This window comes from Xiphophorus maculatus, chromosome 12 (assembly GCF_002775205.1).
Source record: "Xiphophorus maculatus strain JP 163 A chromosome 12, X_maculatus-5.0-male, whole genome shotgun sequence".
Taxonomy (NCBI): domain Eukaryota; kingdom Metazoa; phylum Chordata; class Actinopteri; order Cyprinodontiformes; family Poeciliidae; genus Xiphophorus; species Xiphophorus maculatus.
The window spans coordinates 23,068,575-23,088,817 of record NC_036454.1 but is presented as its reverse complement, the minus strand read 5'-3'; the positions used below and the strand labels follow the sequence as shown (position 1 = coordinate 23,088,817).

General features: G+C 40.1%; 2 protein-coding genes across 19 annotated transcripts in view; both read left to right on the top strand.

The window, feature by feature from the left end:
* The first annotated feature begins 1,242 nt into the window (after nt 1-1,242).
* On the top strand, nt 1,243-4,105 carry LOC102219017 (E3 ubiquitin-protein ligase NEURL3-like). 8 transcript variants are annotated; one of them, XM_023343280.1, is made up of 5 exons: nt 1,243-1,409; nt 2,206-2,304; nt 2,917-3,420; nt 3,546-3,698; nt 3,784-4,105. In XM_023343280.1, exons 2-5 carry the CDS (start codon nt 2,238-2,240, stop codon nt 3,969-3,971), a joined length of 912 nt encoding a protein of 303 aa, XP_023199048.1. In that variant the 5' UTR covers nt 1,243-1,409; nt 2,206-2,237; the 3' UTR covers nt 3,972-4,105. The 8 variants fall into 8 exon arrangements, with proteins under 8 accessions (XP_023199048.1, XP_023199052.1, XP_023199047.1 ...); XM_023343284.1 differs by having other exon boundaries at nt 2,202-2,268; XM_023343279.1 differs by having other exon boundaries at nt 2,202-2,304.
* A 1,265-nt stretch (nt 4,106-5,370) lies between these two features.
* LOC102218622 (vinexin-like) overlaps nt 5,371-20,243 on the top strand; it is a 32,233-nt gene continuing 17,360 nt past the window's right edge. For 5 of the 11 annotated variants that reach the window (XM_023343526.1, XM_023343524.1, XM_023343527.1 and 2 more), the window contains exons 1-4: nt 5,371-5,548; nt 6,758-7,199; nt 17,827-17,897; nt 19,807-19,989. In XM_023343526.1, coding sequence (XP_023199294.1) covers nt 17,886-17,897; nt 19,807-19,989 — 195 coding nt within the window. In that variant the 5' untranslated portion in view covers nt 5,371-5,548; nt 6,758-7,199; nt 17,827-17,885. Of the gene's footprint in view, nt 5,549-6,166; nt 7,200-10,510; nt 10,692-13,769; nt 13,955-17,826; nt 17,898-19,806; nt 19,990-20,243 lie in introns of those variants that run through there. The other 6 variants (XM_023343521.1, XM_023343522.1, XM_023343518.1 and 3 more) reach the window with 6 other exon arrangements.

Below are 20,243 nucleotides of genomic sequence, written 5' to 3'. Positions count from 1 at the left end.
AAGTTAAGTCAGACCAAATTTCACTTGTCTTAGATTACCTATAAATACCAACATTATTTCTATTTGCTAAATACCAGAAAAATTAGCAAGAACGTTTTTAGAGATTATAAATAAATATTTATTTATTTTTGCAGCTTTCTTTGAATTCAGAAGTTTACATGCACTTATTCAGTTTTAGGGTTAATTGCCTTTTAAAATGTGTGACTTAGGTGAAACTTCCCAGGTTTCTTTCTTCAAGTTTCTCACAATAGTGTTGTGGAGTTCTGACTCCTTCCTTCTGACAGAACTGGTGTAGCTGAGTCAGGTTTTCTGGCCGCCTCAGTTGCACACGCCTTTCCAGATCTACCCACAACTTTTCAACATGATTGAGATCAAAGCTTTGCGACGGTCACGCCAAAACATTGACTTTTATTGTCCTTAAGCCACTTTATAACCACTTTGGTTGTACGCTTAGCACTATTGTCGATTTAGAAGAAAGTTTGGAGGTCTTTGTGCCTGCGTGCAATTGCAAGCTGCAATCTGGCTTTTTATGTTACTTTTGAAGTAAAAGTTTCTTCCTTGCTGAAAGGTTCCGGCCCATGTCGTTATAGGAAACATTTCACTGTGGATAATGACACTGTCTTATCAACGTCAGCCAGCATCTTTACAAGGTCTTTGGCGTTTGTTCTGGTTTCAATCTGCACATTTTGGGCCAAAACACGTTCAGAAAACCCGTCTCCTTCCTAAACTTAATTTATTCCGACACATTTTTGCCACAGATTTGTTGTAAAGCCTCACCTCTAGCGACACCTACCGTACTGAAAAAATAACTGTGATTTATGCAATTAACTTAGAAACCACTGAGGGGCAGTGTGGTGCCACTAAAGATCTGAATGTCCATCGCAAAAACTGTGAAGCTAAATTAATTCTGATATTTTGGGTAGAATGCATTTAGTTCCATGTTTTTTTTAGCAACTGATGACTGCTGCAGAGATTTCTTTCTGGTGTTTGAAAAATCTTTCCAAGCAATGGGCTGTGTAATTCAAGACCACTCATAGAAACTCCCCTGCTGTCTATATTTTTGGTCTAACATCTAACCAATTTAATGGTAATTTATATATTTTTTTCTCTGTAAGCATTTATTGCATTCGTGAACCACCTAGTACTCACGCTAGTAGTGTTATCGGAGGTGTGGATGTGCTCGAGAGCAGATGTGACCTTTGGTCTCTGATCACAAAGTCTGTTAAAAATTTACATTGGATTGCAGAGTTGAGCCGAATCAAGTAGGAATCCTCTAAATGGGAATTCACAGAAAAGCTATGCAGACATTTTACTGTTATATAAAAATATTTTACTGGACTACACATTTTTGAAGAAGCCCTTCTTCTACTACATTGACTCAGCTGTTGTGGTTTCCTTTCATTGAGAGGGTAAGTAAGAACCTGTACCAGAGCAAGCCCTGGAAATACTGAAACGGCTTTTATAGGGCTTCTAAGGGAAAGTACAGGATGACAGGTTGTCGGTCAAACTGAGCCATCTGACTCTTCTAGAACCATGGATCTCAAACTGAGGTACAAGTGTGACTACTTTCACTTTGGCAGCCTTGACAGGTACTGAGGAGAAATTTTGCTGCTACCATTTACGATGTAAACAGAGTAAAGATTCCACTGTAAGCTGAACCATAATGTAAATGCTAATAAGCAGAAGAGATTCATTTTTCAAGCATACTGGCCTTCGGAACAGTGCAAGTGCAGAGTAAAACATTTTAATCACTGGGAGTGGACGACTGTGAACCAGGAAGCATGTTGCTGCTACATTAGACTTTGAGATCTGAATTGGGGAAAAGGAAATATTTTCTCAGAGTTCAGATTTTTGACAAAATTTCACAATGTAGTGAATAGAAACATGTATTTTGTTCTTTTTTATATATATATATATATATAATGAAACACAACAAAATGGAAACAATAAATGTAAATTGGCTGTTTCAGCATCAAAAGAAGCTCCAGGACCTGACAATGTCCTGACCTGAAGAAAACTGGGAATCTGTTGAAAAATAACATTCACAGACACCATTTTGAAAAGGAAAAGAAGCAGCAGACTCTTATAGTTCGCCCAAGAGGCTTGCAGCTGTAATTCCAGTGAAAGGTGGTAAAAAAAATTTATTGCTAAAATGGCTATTTACAAAAACATGCCCCTGTTTTGTGTGTCCTGTCTTAAAGCTAGACGCGAGAGACGGATGATTGCACAGCCGGAAGATGATGGAAGACGATAACAATAAGAGACTGAGTAGGATAACTACAACTTATCTTGATGGGAAATTTGGTACGGATGTCAAGTGCAGTACAATGTGAGAAAAACCCGAAACTAAACACAAAAACAAATATCGAATGTAGTTTTTAAAGCATTTTTATTTTAAAAATCATTTTTGCAATAAAAATGCCTTCAGAGGTTTTTTGGGGGTTTTTAAAGCAGCAAAGTAGCATATAGTTTTGATGTATTTGCTAATATAATGCTTCATTAATATGCAAATTATGCTAGATTTTGCCAAGGTATTCTTTTTTTCACAGACAAAAAACCTAGTTCCTTAAATATATATTGGCGGCTTATTAAGAAATATTTATGAATTCAGCTCCTACTAAATGCTTTATGAAAAAGATTTTCATACAATCAGGACTTAAATAGTGGCAATAAAACTGGAAGGTCATAAAAAGGGAATCAAAGTTGATGAAAGTATGAAAAAAATCATTACAAAATTAACAAAAATAACATCAGACAACATTAATCTTTTGACTTAAGTATCAAACTTGATGAAGATCTCAATAAAAGAAATGTAATCGCCCCAAATTTTAATAAAAATCCCTACATGTTTGTGGTGGAGATTATCTCATGGTGTAACTTCCTTGAAGGTGTAAAGGTGCTTTACTTCCCCTGCAGATCCAAACATGACCCACAGCTGCGACCTGCAATGCCTCGGCCCCATGACCTTCCATCCTAAGACTGTGGGACACAAGATCCATCTGAGCGAGGGCGGTCGGCGTGCCCAGAGAGCTGAAGACACTTTCAAAGGTGGTGTGGTTTTCACCAGCCGGCCTGTGAGGACCCACGAGAAGATCCGGGTGCTGGTGGAGAAGCACGTGTTACACTGGCAAGGAGCCATGCGTGTGGGCTTCACCAACGTTCCTCCATTACCCAGATCTTTGCCTCTGCCCCCGTTTTCTATGCCCAACCTCACCCAAACCTCGGGCCACTGGGCTGCTCCTGTGCATGAGTCCTACTGTCAGGAAGGTTCAGTGCTGGAATTCTGGGTCTCTGATGATGGATACATATATTATAAGAACAATGGCAATAAACAAAAGCTACCAGTGGATGTGGACGTCAGAAAGCCTCTCTGGGCCATGATTGATGTCTACGGTCAGACGTGCTCCATCTTCCTTCTAGGTAACTGTAACACACCCAGGTTTTGTTTGACTAACAGCCTGATCTTCTTGTTCCTGATCTTCTTGTTCTTTGCTGACAAAGCCTTCAGCATATGCTAAAAATATCTGAATGATTCCCTGCCGCAGGCTCAGAGAAAAAGGATTTGCTTTTCAAAAGAACATCTTGTCCTGCACTTGAACCTCTGATCAGACGACCCTTCAGTCTCAAACCTGATTCTACGACACATAGGGAAAAATCTGATGACTGTATCTCCTGCCGAACCAAAGAAATCCCAGCAGGTTTTGAATTTTGTTTAACTCATGAAAGGTAAGGATGGAGAAATTCTGACATGTTTTAACTTTAACGCCTCTCCTCTGTCGGCAGACAACCGCTGTGTGGTGTGTATGACGCGAGAGGCTGACATCACGCTGCCCTGTGCTCACCGCTGTCTCTGCCTCGGCTGCACCTCCAGAGTCCTGGTGCAGTTTGGCACCTGTCCACTGTGTCGAGTGAAGATTGACACTGGAGTGACGTTTAAAGGCAGCATGATCTCCAAAACTGGACACAGCTAGCATCAAACTGAAACTACTGTAAGACTGTATTTTGACTGCAACCAAGAAAACATTATGAACTTCACCTTTTGACTGAGGAGTAGCCAAGTTCAAGAGAACAGAACATATGAAGATGCAAAAAAAAAAAAAAAAAATCCAGAAAGCTTTTTTATAAATAATATTTAAACATGGATATTACACAGGATGAAAAATTCCGAGATTCTGATGTTTTTTTATTGTGTATTAATTTTTTATTTATAAATATATATATATATATATATATATATATATATATATTTTCATGTTGTATTAAAAAAAACCCAATATGAAATGGGTGTTGATTTCCTTAATGCAAAGTATTAAAAGGCCAGTAAGTCTCCGTCTACATCTTTGAAGTAGTGGATCTGCAACTTGCTGATAACCCCATTCCATTAATCCTCTGCACATTAGTACATTGGAAACGCAAACAAGAAAACTTAATACATAATGCTCAAGTCAACATTAGCAAACATCCATCCATCCATCCATCTTCTTCCGCTTATCCGGGGTCGGGTCACGGGCGTAGCAGCTTCAGAAGGGAGGCAAACAGTATTAATTTATTTTTAATTTTATTTTAAAATGAAAAGAGCCAATCCTTTCAGCCTAAATCTGGCAAAAGTTGAGTGAAACTGCAGGAACCATGGTAACATATTGATGGATCAGTTTCCAGATAACTATGTTGTCTGTTTTCCAATAAATTATTGTATATATATAAATTATATAAATACTATATAAATAAACTGGGTTGAGTTAAATTATTAAGCTTCTGAATCCAAGGTACACCATTATGGATATTAGCACTTCTAGTTTGTCCTGTCTGCTGGCTTGCTGTATATCTTAATCTTTTTTTATCTATGGCAAAAATGATTAAAGACCAGTACTTAAGTAGAGTTTTATTAAGCCCAGAGGACCGCAAAGTGCTTCACACTACATTCAGTCATTCATCAATTCTACAGTAAAAGCCTCTGGGACCTGCAATTCATTTTGAAACCACTGAGAGGCAGTGTGAGCATCTCCTTACAAGACTCAGTAGTTGTGATATTTTTGGCAAAATGCATTGTGTTTCCATGTTTTTTTTTTTTTTTAGAAACTGCTGCCTGTTACAGAGAAGGCATTCTGTTATTTTTTTCCCCAGAATCGAGGATTTCAATGTAAGTTTCGTTCAGCTTTATAAGAATGAAGTATCCAGAAAATTGAATTTTCTTTCCTCCATGAGAGTTTACTACTTATCTGAACAGTCCAGTCAGAACAGATTATGTTCAGAGTGGAGTAGTTGGACGTGTGGATAAGCTCCAGAGGAATGGACAGAGGCGTGACCTTTGGTCTCTGATCACACAGTCTACCTGTTAAATATTTATCTTGGATTGCTGAGTGGAGCTGCCTCTGATCTCCTTGTGAAGGAATCCTTGGAGTGGGAATTACCAGATAAACTACTCAGACATTGAACAGACACTTCACATTTCCACAGATAAACAGCCAAATCACTTGATAACATGTAAGAAGACATTTCTCACACTACCTTTTTGACTTGACTGTTCTGTTTTCTTCTCACTGAGAGGGTAAGTAGTGACTTGCGCTGAAACAGGATGTGTATGCGATTTTATGAATATGTGGGCTTCCTAACATCTACATTTCAGAGCTTAGTCAGGAATAGTTTTACAGCCCTGCAGAGGAACAAAAAATAAGTGAATTTACCATCAGATTTCTTCTAGAATCGGGATTCTCAAAATGTGCCTTATGAAACAGCAGTAGCGTTTGTGCTGTCTTTAGTCCTGCCATGTCCTAAGATTTTTTACCACATGGAAAATACTCATGGACCAGTGCTTCCTCCCGATGCCCAGGGAATATCCCATCATACTGTACCTCGTTCTGTTGGAGTCTTCTTCTGTTAAAAGGGTTCCTAGACTTTAAAATACTGTTGTTAGGTTATAAATTACTGAACCGTTAAGCACCACAATACATTAAAGATCTGCTGTTGTATCAACCTTCTGGTTCTGATTATGCTCTGCATCCCAAGAACCAGAACCAAACATGGAGATGCAGCATTCGGCTTCTATGCACCACAAATCTGGAACAAACTTCCAGAAAACTGCAAAACAGCTGAAACACTGAGTTCCTTTAAATCTAGACTAAAAACCCAGCTGTTTAGAGTTGCTTTTGAAACCTAATCATGAAACATTAATCAAAAATCTGATGTGCAAAATGTAATGTTGTTGACTGTGTGTTCTATGACTTGGTAATTTTGTGCTTATATGACGTGAAGCACTTTGAAATGCCTTGTTGCTGAAAGGTGCCTTACAAATAAAATTTGATTGATTGATTGATCGATTGACTCCACTCTCCACATTCTTCATCAGGAAGAGGGAGTGGTGCAAAATCAATGATTGGATGCAGTCAGCTGGTCTTCCTGAAATAAATACCCATAGCAATTTGTTCTACACTGCAAAAACATAAAATCCTGCCAATTATTTTTGGTCTAGTTTTCAGTGCTAGGCATTGCTACAAATATCTTACTAAACTTGAAAAAAGACCAAATTAACTTGCAAGTAACTTGGTGTAGGAGGTTCTTTTAAGTCAATGATTCCTTAATATTGATGACAAAGTACGAGTTATAAGTGAAGTAGTCTTCCAGTGGAACAAGACATATTTCCATATTATAACTTTCAATGTGGGAAAATGTTCTGTTTCACTGGCAGATTATTTCATGTACTTTGCCTTTGATATAAAGGAGTCACTGACTAACATTCAGTAACGTGTGTGTCATTTAGTCCCATTTATTAGGATGGCTATCGAAACGGACTCCCTCTCTCAGCAGCATGTGAAACACCGGAGGGTGGTTCCAGTGCAGCCCGTGCCTGGATGGGAATCTCTATTATTTCCAGCTGTGGATGGAAACTATTACTGAGCAGCTTCTCCCTGATGAGCTTTAAAGTACAAGCTCACACACGATAAACACAGACCCGTGTTCAACGTATATGTGCATGCCCACGGACAGCCAGTCAAACATTCAGACATTCAGAGCCTGGACTGAATCATTCAGCACAGATAAAAGCCACCCTGTTGTCCTCAAAAAGAAAAAAAAAAAGAACAAGAGGGAGGGGGAAAGAAGGGAGAGAGGAGTGGTGGATGTGAGGTTCACTCCTTCCTTTTCATTCACTTCCTCTCGTCTGCAGAGCTGTGGGGACATCGCTGTGCAGCCGGCACTCGTCTGTAAGTACCGTACAACTCCTAACAAGATCAGGCTGACAGGGAGGTAAATAGAAAATCACATGGAGGTTCTGATTTTCATACCTTTTTATTTGATCACCAAAACCTGATTTGAAATCCTTTTCGCTGATGTCATTTCTGATTGAAAAAATAGTCCATTGCATGGCTACTGTTGGGTTGTTGTTGTTGAGATGTTTTCTCAGTTATCTTCACAATGTTGTTGGGAAACATTTTAGCAACCATGTGTAACATGAGGTAGATATTGCCACATTAACACCTTCAGTTCAGAAACAGGTTATCACCAGATCTTTATCTGAATTCTGCCTCCTGTTTTAGGTTGGACTTGTTACAAATGTGTCCAAGTTACAGTTTCATACAATCTGGGGAAAAAAACCCAACAAAACAACAGGCATCAACACAGAGGAATTTGTAATTTTTTTTATAATTATGATCCAAAACTGCTATCTGCTGCCAAAAACCAAACCATCAGTGTTTAGAGGTTTGCATGATAGCAACAGGTTCCTATCTTTTCTTTACATTTTGATTTAAATCTACCTGTACATGTCTCTACGTAGACATATCTGCATTTGGTGATATTCTCATCCAGTGATTTCTGCAGACTTGCTGTCTCTTGTCTCAGGGAACCTGGTGGTACAAATAATAAGAAACAAAAAACAAAACAAAACAAAAAAGCCCTGGGACATAATCAGCAATGGATGTAGGTTTTGATGACATAACCAGTTTATGTCATGGTTTGTTTGCTCACTGGAATCTGGCCGTTATCCTTTTAATGAGGCTCGGCAGGAGTGAAGCTGCTGGCACCGTGTGTTATGGGAGCAGCAGTTGGTCTTTACGGTGCAGCAATGGTCTGCTGGAATCCATCCTTCGCCATGAAGCGCCAGATTCAGCGCCGAGTTCCTTCCCGTCTCAGTTGCTGTTGTGTTTTCAGAGTAAAAAAAAAAACAGAGCTGGAAAAGAGGATCTCGTTCTTGTATTTGTTTTGCGAACCGAATGTGTGAACGAGCCAAATCTCCCGGTGTCCTCCTACGTGATTGCCTCATTTAGCTGTAGAGTGACAGGTTGTCAGATGTGATGACTGCGGGGTGAAAGTCTGCTCCAGCAGGACGCACATTATGAAGTGAGCTCACCTCCTGGGAGCCTTCATTACCCAGCATGCCCATCATGTTCCCGAGCTAAAGTGTTTGGCAAAAACAACCCCATGAGGCGACAGGCCTGGTAAATGGATATCGGCCCCCAGGCTTCGCTCAGCCGAGCCACAGCACTAAATTATTGAAAGGGCTGAGTGCTTTGGTTTCAGCATAAAGCCAGGCAGCATAATGATGGCAAAACAAATAGATTACTCATTAAAGATGTTATCTTCAGGTGTATTGTGTTCCACCGACAATACAAACACACTTTGGGAGTAAAGCATAAATTCCCTCAGCAGGATGTCACATAATACGGCACTTTTTTTCCTTTTTCTGTGCCGCTGACTTCAGTCTGATCTCATACAACTTTAGCTCAAGCAACTTCTGTCTTTTTGACTGCAAAGTGACGGGATTTCTTTTCTGATGGTGTGTAAGCTGTAAAAAGAATGGGGGCTCAAAGTTATTACTGAAGATCTCCGATGACGAAGTCTGATTATTTTATTCCAATCACGTACCTTTCCCAAATAGTCATCACCTGTTTTATTAATACCAAAATATCTGGAAGTCCATGAAATAATCTCACGTCTAGCAGGTGGCGTTAAGCCGGGGATGTCGACACTATGATAGATTCTCCAAAGGATTTCGGCCTGCCAGAACAGGCAGTTGTTGCACATGGCTTCTTAATCATTTTTCAGGGCAAAATTTTGTCAAATGCAAAGTTTTAGGTACAAACCAAAGAGTGATTTAATAGCTACATTATTTTCTTTCATTTTTATTTCATAGTATGAAGGAGCACAAAGATCCAGTAACCTTTACTCAATAACAAACTCAGGGACACATCGATGAAATCTGATTAATAGCACTTTCTTGAAAAACAATAACAGTTTTCAAAGAAAGACTGACCCAAATCTCATTCGTGTTGCTTAGAATAGACAAATAAAAAGGTATTTCTAGACCAAGAAAATAGAAACCGATTGACCCCCCCGGCCTCCAAAAAAAAAAAAAAAATCAGGTCATGTATTTCTTTTTGTGGAATGAGAATCTAAACCCCTCCCCTCATGATTTGAGTTGACCAAAAACTCTTTTTTCTTTTCAACAAAATCTGAATATTTTCAGTAAAACATACCATGGATAGTTTACAGCTAAAAATTCACAGTGAAATATTTTTTGCATTTATGACTAAAAAAAAAAAAAAGAAAAATTGTGACTGGGTAGTAGTTTTCAACATTTCCGTGTAGTAAATACATTGACACCACTAATTGTTAAAGGTTCGTCTCCCTTTTCAAATGCTCACAATCTTACCTGATTAAGGGTGAGGATGTATTGCACAGCCGGCTGCAGGGACAGGGCCGAGGCAAGTCAAAAAGTTAGATTTTGAGCTTTGTCTTCATTGGCAGGAGCCGTGGGCAAACTGGAAATCCTAGTTTTTCAATTGTCCAGGAACTACGTGCAAAAGCAGCAGCTTGTGCTCCTTTTTGGCTGTTGTTGGCTGTGACAATCGGTGATCAGCCCTGAAATTTGACTGACTTATCTGTGAACAGAACACATCTCTTGATTTGAATAATTTGCCTTCACCAGGGTAAACACCTATCAGGCTCCGAGCTATTTTCTCAACATTGGCATACAAAACTACAGCTGTGTGTGTGCATGTGTGTGTGCGTGTGTGTGATCATGGGAAACCACTCTGTAGGACTTGTGCTGTCAGTGCTTGACTATGTGGGATAGAGTAATCACCTTGAAGCACTCCCAGAGCTGCATCAGGAACAGAAGAGGCTCTTTTCCCTCCTATCAAGCCTTTGGCCAGGCAGGGATCTGGTCGTTGCCCACACACGCACACACACACACACACACACACACACCTCGACACACACACCCCTACACACACAGCCATGTCTACAAAAGGAGAGCGAGGCATGAGGGAGATAAAGTTAGGACAGGACATGAGGGAGTCACGGAGCAGCGTTTGGGGAGGTGAAGGTGATGAACTATTTGCCTTTCCCTTCGGCTAACCCCCCCCCGCCTGCAAATATATCACCTCATCACAACAATGTGAGAAGGAGGCGTCCGTAGAAACTGACAGGCCAGGAGGAGCTGGGGGGGGTGGTGGCTTTTGAACGTAGTGCTGAAATGTGGGTTGCCATGACAATGGCTGTCAACCGGGAAGTCCTCCGCGCGGAGGCAGGCGGAACAAGGGCTAGGAGTGTGAGAGAGATTGTGTGTCCTGGCCAGTTTCAGGAGTCAGAGAGAGTGAGAGAAAGCGCAGAGATGGCCTGCGTCGAGGCGTCGGTGCGCTGCTGAGGCGGAGAGAAAGACGCGCGAGTTCACAGGTCGACGCCAACCGGGGGCGGTGAGTTGAAGCGCTGAATTTAAAAGCAACAGGTGGTAACTGCGTGGGCGAATAGAGAGATGTGTTTGGTGTTTCTGGAGAGTGCGGAGTAACCTGTTTGACTGTTCGGGGATTAAAGGCAGGTTCCGTGGTGTCTGGTGTCTTTTGCCACTGCGTGTACAAACAAAAGCACCTTTGGGTAAGGAGAGAGGACGCACGTGCAAAGAGTTGGTGGATATCGTCTGCAAATATGCCATCCATCATAGGTATTTACAGTAGCCGCAGTTGAACTGGGTAGAGCAGGGAAGCTTTCGAGAACGAAAATATATAATCCCTCCTTTTCCCATCCTGCAGGAGATTTTAAGCCTAATGGGCCCCAGATTGTCGGGGTGAATTTCACAGCTGACCCTGACTCTCTGTGTGACTCTCTCTCTCTTTTTTTTTTTTTGTCACATTACATTTTGTCCAGCTGCCGAGGCTCATATCCACAGACTGCACTAAGCTTTGAGGATGCAAAGTGACAGGCATGAGGATTTGGGACTTTTTTTCTGCATTGTGAGCGTCCCTGACTTTGAGACTTCACTGAGGAATGGTCTCAAATTATATTATTTTTATAGAACCAAATCAGAATGGGTTTACAGTGCTTTGAAAAAGCATTTGTACCCTTCAGGACCTGAAGGACTGACTGTAATTGATGCTGCCATCAATTAGAGCTCTCTAACAGAAAAACATGAGAAAGCTAAAGCCCACTTGTGTCATATAGCAGTACAATGATCCAAAAAAAGCACTCACAAGTCCACCTCTGATTGACAATAAATTAAAAAATATATATATATTGGATTGGTCTATTCAAAGCTCATGTTTGAATCCAGTTGAGCTGCTGTGACATTACCTTAAACAGACCATAATATCGCTCCGTTGTGACTTGAGTGAAGACATTTCTGCACAAAAACATCTTTGCTGTAAAATTCCTGACAGTGGTGTGAAAGAATCAAAGCCAGATACTGTAAAGCCTCGAATGGTTTAGGTGAAAATTACTCTTTTGAGTAAGAAATGCATTCAATGTAATTAACACGTCTAACTGTAATCACCCAGGTTGGCCTCTGTCTGATATTAACCTTTGTTTGATGACCTGAAACTCTCAAATCTGATTTAAAAAAACAAACAAAAATAATATGTATGATATGTAAGGTGGGGGCGGGGATACTTTTTCACAGCACTGAATCTACTTGGAAAGGGCTCTTCTTGTTGAGAGAGGTTCTGATTTATGAGCCCGGAGCTTCTTCTGGGAACGCATTGCCTCTCTATTGACAAGAAGCACGCAGACCCTCCTGTTGCTGTGGCCAGAGGAGCACCATACATGGAGGTGAAACACTTCTCCCCCTGATGAATTTGTGTATCTGCAGCTACAACTACATATAATAAACTCACAGCTGCAGGACCTTGTATGGGTCTGAACATCTGCAGAGCTGCAAAAGGGCAGCGCGGTTGTGTGATCAGCCTCACGGCTCTGACCTCTCGCGTAGCTGAACCGTGACTCATTTATTGTGTCTATAAAACTTCCATTTATTTATCCAGTGATGTGCTTGTAATTAGCACTCTCATCACTTTCCAGGACCAGGGCTAACGGGTTTTATGACCCACTTATATAACTTGTCGAAGAGAAGCAAATCCATGTTCTTGCGAGTGTGATAAGATTTGGCTTTTCTTATAATTTTTTTTTATTTTTTACATGTTTTAAGTGACAGCAGCATACAAACCCATCAAACCTTTTCACATGTTATCAGATTATACTCACAAATTTAATATTGTCTAAAATGTGACTGTCTGTTGTAGCTTTCTACAAAACTGCTTTGTTGTGACCTGAAAGGAAAGTGGTACATAAATATAAATCTGAAAAGTGTGGGATGCAGTACACCTTTTGCTGTAATTGTAGCTGCAATTCTTTACGGGAATTTCTTTACGAATTTTGCGTAGGTTTGACCTTTCTTCACCCTAAAACAGCTTGAACTTAGACAGAGATGAGATAATCAGCTTTAATTCAGATTGTTAATTTGACTTTGAAAAGGTCTCGTGCTGAACATGCTTTGAACCACTTGCAGCTCTGACTCAATCTTCTGCATCAGTTCACAGCATTTCTTCTAGGATTGTATTCAGCTCCATCCATCTTCCTATCAACTCTGAACAGATAGCCTGTGTCTCCTGCAGAAAAGCAACCCACAGCATGCTGATGCCCCCACCATGTTTTACATTGTGTGTGGTAATTTCAGGATAAAGTTGAGTGTTTGTTTTCCAACCGCACATGTCATTTTCAATGTCTGCCAAAAGCTACAATTTTTGTTTCTTCTTACCAGAGACCATTCTTTGACATGTTTGTTGTGTCCCCAACATTTTCGTAGCACTGTGCCATAAGGGCCACAATCATGGAGTGAATGATGAAAGGCTAATTATAATATATTGTCTAATTTGATGTGCTGATTTCTGCAGCTCCTCTCAGCTGCTTCTTTGATTAGCGCTGTTCTTCTGTCAGTTTAAATGGGCAGCCACACCTTGGTAAGTTTGCGGTTGTAGCTCATTCTTTCTTTTATCATATAACTATGCTTTGTGAAGTTCAACCTTTCATAACCCAGACCTGTTTTAAATTTTTCTACATCTTTCTCCCTGCTGTGTTCTCTTGTCTTCATGATGCTGACTCTCTAATGTTCCATAAATAACATCTGTGACTTTCACAGAACAGCTGAATTCATGCTCAGGCAACCCTGTTCGCTGATCAGGTGATGTTAATTTTATCCATGGAGTAAAAAATGCTAAATGCACACCACACTTCTCAGATTTTTATTTTATTTTAAATGTGAAAACCACGTGCTATTTTCTGTCAATTATCTACTTTTTGTTAGTCTGTCACTTAATATCTCGATAAAACACATTGAGGTTCATAGTTGTAACATGATAAAATGTGGAAAAGTTCAAAGGCTGTAGTTACTTTACAAGGCCATCAGTGTTCGGCTGAACACGGACTGTCGTGGATGTAAGCACAACTTGAACCGCCCCCACCCGTTGAAGTCAATGATTAACTCTGCTCACCGCCCTGTGTGCAGACGACTAAGCATGTGTTAATGAATGCAGGTCAGTTTCATTAGAGCTCTTTGTCCCTGACTTAATGACAGGACGATTCAGCCTCTGACCACAAATCATGTCTTAGCTGGTATTGATCAGAGCGGTCCCAGGGGTCAGCCTCACCACTGTTTCTGTTAAGCGGGCCTGTCAACTTGACAACTACGTTGGTGGGTAGAAAAACAACAGTTCCTTCCACAGGGTGTGAAACAGAGGAGATAATCCATCTGGTCCTTCTCACTGGGGCCCAATCTTTCTCTTTTCTGCTGGAAAAGAGAAAGATTTGCTGATTTTTGCATGTTCAGTGATAGTCTTTTCTGTTCTGGTGTCAGATAAGAGCTATTTGATGTGTGATTTATGCCTGTTTGCATGTTTTTCTATCAGGAGTTAGGAAAATTAGTTCCTGTTGCACTGCTGTTGTGCTACTGTTAATATCAGAGGTGTGTGTGGGGGAGACCTCCTATTGTGGTTCACAGGAACTGCATGGGTGTGGTTAAGTTCACTGACCTTGGAGCTGCTGAGTTGCTCAACTTTGGCTCAAGAACTTCAGATAATAATTTATTGTAAAAAAAGAAAAAAAGGGGAAAGACAAAAAAAACATGCCTGACCAAAGTAACTTGAGTACATTTTGTTTATTCTGTGCAGTTTTGTTTGCTTCAGATTCAGAGAAACATCTGGTTCAGTTCGCGAACAATCTGTTTAAATTTCCTGGGAACAGATGCAGAGACCTTCAAGTCAAAGTCTTCTGATTCTCATTTCCCAGGTTCTCGGCTGCGTTGAGCTGAGCTGCATGTGAAACCTTAGCCGATATGAAACGAGCTGGAAACATAAAATCCAGTTAGACTGAAAGCATGTCTGAAACAGAACATCATCTCCTTCTCCGAGGTAGACATGGGGCCTTTTATGGTTCTGTTTTTCTTCCCCTCTTATTCTGATCCGGTGGTGATAATGGACCTCTCACCTTGCGGGGGGTCCAGCCTTGTAAATATGTGAAGTATGACGTTCACGTTTCACAGGGATTGCATCAAGGTCCTAAAACCTGGTCTTCATGCGTTAGCTCGAAACTGCGTCTTGAGCTTGAGTTTCTGTAATTACGTAAGAATGCTCCGAGCATTCAGAAAGAAACTCAAGGAGTCAGACTTCTGAATCAGGTTTTTCTCGCTTGATATCATCTCTGAATTTTCCTTATTAGGTAGGGTCGTGTTTGGCGCTTTCAAAGCCGGGGAATGCGTGAGGGACTGAAGCAGTCCTGGGATGGATTTTCTTTTTTGTGCCTCCAAGAAAACCCAGACTAAGCCACTGTTATGACACAAGTTTTTACATTACCATGTGAGATAAAACAGATCTGCTACTTCTTTGAAAAAGAATAAAAAACAAACACAAACGATGAGTCAAGTGCTGGAACTTAGACTTCAAATAACTTGTGCTGCACATAATCTATGTTACATTTGAAAGAGATATTTCACCTGATATTTGATCATTGAACAGAATATCACAGTGTCGGTAACTTAAGTAAATTGCAAAAATGTCTCTTTTTTTTCTGGTGTAAATGTTTCTTTGAGTGCAGCAAAGGTTCTCTGTCGATCTTTTATTCAAGGCTTATGAAAGATATTCATAAGCCTTGAATTTGAACTGTGATTTATTGGGATTTTATCAAGACAGATGTTGCATAATTATTAAATGGAAAAATGGAACAAGATTTTAAAATATTTTACAGTCAAATACATGGAAATTGTACCTTTGTCTGTTTTCAATCAATCATGAAAAGATCATTCAATGTCAAGCTGCAAGCTGAACTTTTGATGGAGCACAGTGACTCTGGAGGAGCTGCAGAGATTCACAGCAGAGGTAGAAAAATCTGTTGACTGCAGATTTTTCTAGGTTTTTCAGATTTTTATGAGGTTTTGATTCATGCAAGAAAAAAAGTCATTTTTTAAAGACAGTCATATTTGCAGTTTAACATGTGCTATCTACGGGACCTATAAATGACAAATTAAGATTTGTAGAGATCTTTATTTATTTTTTACCCCTCCAGGGGGTCTTTTGTGGGCTCTAGTGTCCCTTATGTGATAGTGGGCTGACAGGAAACAGGGAAGGAAAGGGGGGAAGACATGCGGCAAATGTCGTCGGGTCCGGGAGTCGAACCCGCGACTGCCTTGTCGAGGACTCAAGGCCTCCAAATACGGGTCGCGCTAACCGCTACGCCACCACGGCACGCCCAGAGATCTTTATTTTGAAGAAATAGTGAAAACCATGTATCCTTTTACATAATCTTTACATTTATATACTACTGTATGCCACTCTATCACACAAAAAGAAACACACTGAAGTTTGTCTTATAACATGGTTGAATGTAAACACTTATGTAAGACACTAGGTTCTGTTTGGACCTGTGTTTTGAGACTGAATGAGAAAACATGTGTTCAGACTCCTCATGAAAAGAACTTGAAAATGATTCATTCTGCCGTTTGTGCATAAATTCAATAGACCTATTACAGTGATCAGGTATGAACAGAGAGCAGCTTGTAAAAACACACAGGCAGTAAGCTTAAGCCGTTATTTGTAACGTTGCTGTTTGCACAGTTGGTTGAATAATCCAACAACTCTGACTAGGGATGATGAATCAATCGGCATGCCTGAGCATTAACGCCGTTGTTATTGTCACAATCTCCCAATCTGTTTTCTTCCTGTTATGTAACGCAATTCATTGGAAGATGACGATCCAAATGAGCGACGCTGTTGTCAGTCAACTGGAACATAGATTCAGTCATTGAGTGAGCTGAACAGCGAGACTGAGAGTTTCTAGTCTTCATGCTCTTCTCTTGACAACAGTGATTATGGACTCTGATAGTCAGCTGCAAATGCCACATGGAAAACACATTAGTGCAAACTGTGTCAGGCAGCTTCCAGGCTGTAGGAGTCTGGCCAACACTTAGTCCAGACTTCAACGTCAAGCTGCAAAGCAGTAGCTTTCAGTGGAGAACAGAGTCTAAACCTTATACTAACTCTCCAACTTTATTCATCTCAGTTAGCGTTCCTATGGGAACACAGTTTTGATGGCAACATAAGAATGCAAAAACTTTGCCGCTCTTCAGTAGGGCTTTAGGGATTTGAAGCAGTGTAGAAGCTGTGGTTTTTTTTCGTCCCTGCAAAGTCATTATGGACTATTTAGTTTCTACAGACTCCCGCCTCATTCAGAGTGGGAAAGAGCTCCCCGCACCCTCCTCGCCATCCACAATGTCTTTGATGTTGAAACAGCAGGTATAACTGATGTATAACTTTCAGTAGTTGTTCTTCTCCGTCATCCAATCCAAAAATCAGGGTCATTACAGAATTGTATTACTGGGAAAAATGATGGGGGCATGTGAGTCACTCTCATTGTTTTGGATGGGTTTGCAGGGAAATGTGGGTGACGTTGACTTTCCCTCACTGGGAAACGTCTTGGATGGGATAATGGAACAGTTGTCGAATCCGTCTGGGAGAAAAAAGCACATTTATGACAGAGAGGCCTGCAGGAATCACTCATGAATATTAACTACTTGGGTTTAAAAACACATATGAATAAAAATAGATAAGACAAAGTCTTAAAGCGTTTAGAGAGGCATCTATTAATATGAATTAGATAGTTTGAATAAAAGACAGTGAGCAAATCTCTGTCATTCAGTTTATAGCTTATGCAAAGTATTTAAGTTTCAGCTGACAGCACAAATGTTGTTTTCCTTTGCAAACTTTGTTAAATGGTTTCACATTATTTTGATAAGATTATGTTTTGTTCAGTGCTTTGAGCTGGAATTTCTGAAGTTTCTTAAAGAGTTTACAATAAATAAGACTTGGGATTTGAATGCATTTCTTCACTCCAGCTTAGTAATATTTGCAGAAGGCAAATATATGACTTGCTCTAAAAAAGAGTAATATTCACAGACACACTCACACACACAAGAAATGAACTAAACATAAGTAAATGAATATAAACTGTGGGATGTGTTTCATATGGAATCAAATCCACAAACAAACCTGATATATTCACTATGTGTCTTTGCAGATCCTTCATGCTGAGAGCAAAATATTGATCTCTGCCACAGAGGAACCATAACTGATCATATGCAGACTCAGGTAAAGCATTTCCTTTATTAAATGTCCTGATCAGAATCCTCTGCCTCAGTTAGCAGTCAGAATTATTTATCAGTGGGAATGTGTTTTTTTTCTTCCATGTTCCAGTGTAATCCTACATTCAAATCAATGCTCAGAAGAGTAGAAACTATGAACTGGAGTAAAATAACACACTACATTTACTACATAGTCCACAATAGTATTGTAACTTGTGGCCCTCCCATGTATGGTGCCCTTCTTCTGCTATCCACCTCAACCAATTAAAATATTATAAATTATCTGAGATTTTGGGAATGAACAAAGTGCATAATGCTATTCTCAGCAGTAATCAAAGGATTACCAGTTCAGCTCAGACATAAAACCAATAGAAGATTTGCTTTGGCCACAAGTGACAAATAAATTGTGGGTGGTTTTTTTTAAACTGGCACTCATGCAACTCTGTTTCTAATGAAACCTTCACCAAATGCATTTATGGCCAATTTTAAAAAACCACCACTGAGCATTGTTATTGTGTCTCACTCACCAACATCATTAAGGACTCTGCAGGATCTGTTCTTTTTTTTTTTGTTGGCATCAGCTGATTTTCCCCAATCAGAGTTTCCACAAGGATGGCTTCAATAAAATGCTGCAATATGGCTTAACTTGGTTAAGACAGTTACTGTGCAGAATGACATAGCTTTATTATTTGTTTATAAAGATATATGTGAATCTGCATGCAGCTACAGCCTTCAATAAACTCTTACCCTTCTCCAGTTGACCATGTTTTTATGTGGACCAGTTAACTAAAATGTTAGGCTAATTTTAGCATGTTTGCGCTGTGTATATGTGACCTGTTGATAATTTGGGTTGCAACATATTTTACAGCAGTTACAGTTAATAGTTTGTGGACAAAATGTTGCTCTCCTGCTTCAGAAACTGAGCACTTTGATTTGAAAAAGTTAATGACTGGCGTTTCAACATCTCTCTGTGCAGCACAGTGCAGCGTGCAGGGCAGGTCACATGACTCAGACAAGCATGAAGCTGCAGGAGCCAATACAGTCTCTTTGTCACTACAAGCTGTACACACAAACAGGTCCTAATTGTATTATATAAAATAATTAATAGAGTGCAGCTAGCATAAAATCACAGACAGCAGACTAACTGCAGGTATCAGGAACTGACAGAAATTATTTTTTTTTAATGGTGTGACCAGATAAGGAAACCCCTGGTAGCATTATTCACTGTGACAAACATTTGAGACATATGGAAACTAGAAAAAGCAAGTTAGTATTAAATCGTGTAGTAGTAAAAGTGACAAACAGTCCTGCTATTGATCAAGTCAGTACTGTCTGCGTCACAACAACATATCTTTGGTTTGCTGTTACTAAGAGACAGGTATTTCCCCATGTCCCCTGACAACCACACAGAAAAGACCAAAGCACTTGATTCAAACACAAAGTGTTTCAATGGTGGGCTTAAACTCTCAATCATGAGGTGGCTGAGAAGGACAAGAATCACCAAGGAGACCACTGGACTTCTCAGTTGACATTTTTATCCTCATCCTGATGTCTTGCTCCACCCTCTGACTTGTGAATGCTTAATGAGCTCATTAAACACTCCAATGCTCGTTTAGTCCTTCTCATCAACTTTAATTCTTCGATGAAGCCTTTCTGCAGCTCTTGTGAGAAAAATGATGAAAATGGTGAAACACCACTTCCCACTGCTTGTGCTTTAAATAAATTGGAGGATCTTTTCATCACAGGCTTCCCTCGGAGAGGACAGTTGTTCCCTGGAGAATAGCAGGACTGCTAACAAGTTCACATGACCTTTCCACAGAGCATTATTTATCCAGGGTCCACAGGAAGACACGATAAAGCAGAGTTCACGCATTGTTTTGGTTCATCCATATTTTTATAATTTCCTCTGTGTGCAGCAAAGTGCGGAAGTAGCGGGCCATCCAAATGGCTCCCAGAGTTATCTTTCTGGGAAGCTTGACATTTCTTCAAGCCAGCACATCCTGACTTCTCCAGAGCATGTGGTGGTCATCTCCCCTGGACTCCCTTCTCCTCCGCTGAGTCCGTTTCGCTCCACAGGACTGACATCTGGCGCTGTGAAGGTATACCAAGCCCTGCAGGCTGTATTAGTGTGATGGCTGTGATAATAGTAAACAAGTGCTCCTCCCTGTGGACAAAGACTGCACTACATGCTTTGTACACACAGGCATGCATGTGAGAGGTCAGATTTACTGACTGTGTATAAAAAAGACTTAAAACATCTCCATGTTTCATTTATTTTTCATTCAACCATTAATTTGAATTCAATTCAATTTGGAGAACAATTTCAAATCAATAAATATCTTTTTAACAAAGT

Bases quoted from the DNA above. Each gene is read 5' to 3' on its own strand.
- LOC102219017 (XM_023343280.1), top strand. From the start codon at position 2,238: ATGATGGAAGACGATAACAATAAGAGACTGAGTAGGATAACTACAACT. The intron at 3,421-3,545 runs GTAACTGTAACA...TCCCTGCCGCAG, and splicing joins GTGCTCCATCTTCCTTCTAG to GCTCAGAGAAAAAGGATTTG. The intron at 3,699-3,783 runs GTTTTGAATTTT...CTCTGTCGGCAG, and splicing joins AACCAAAGAAATCCCAGCAG to ACAACCGCTGTGTGGTGTGT.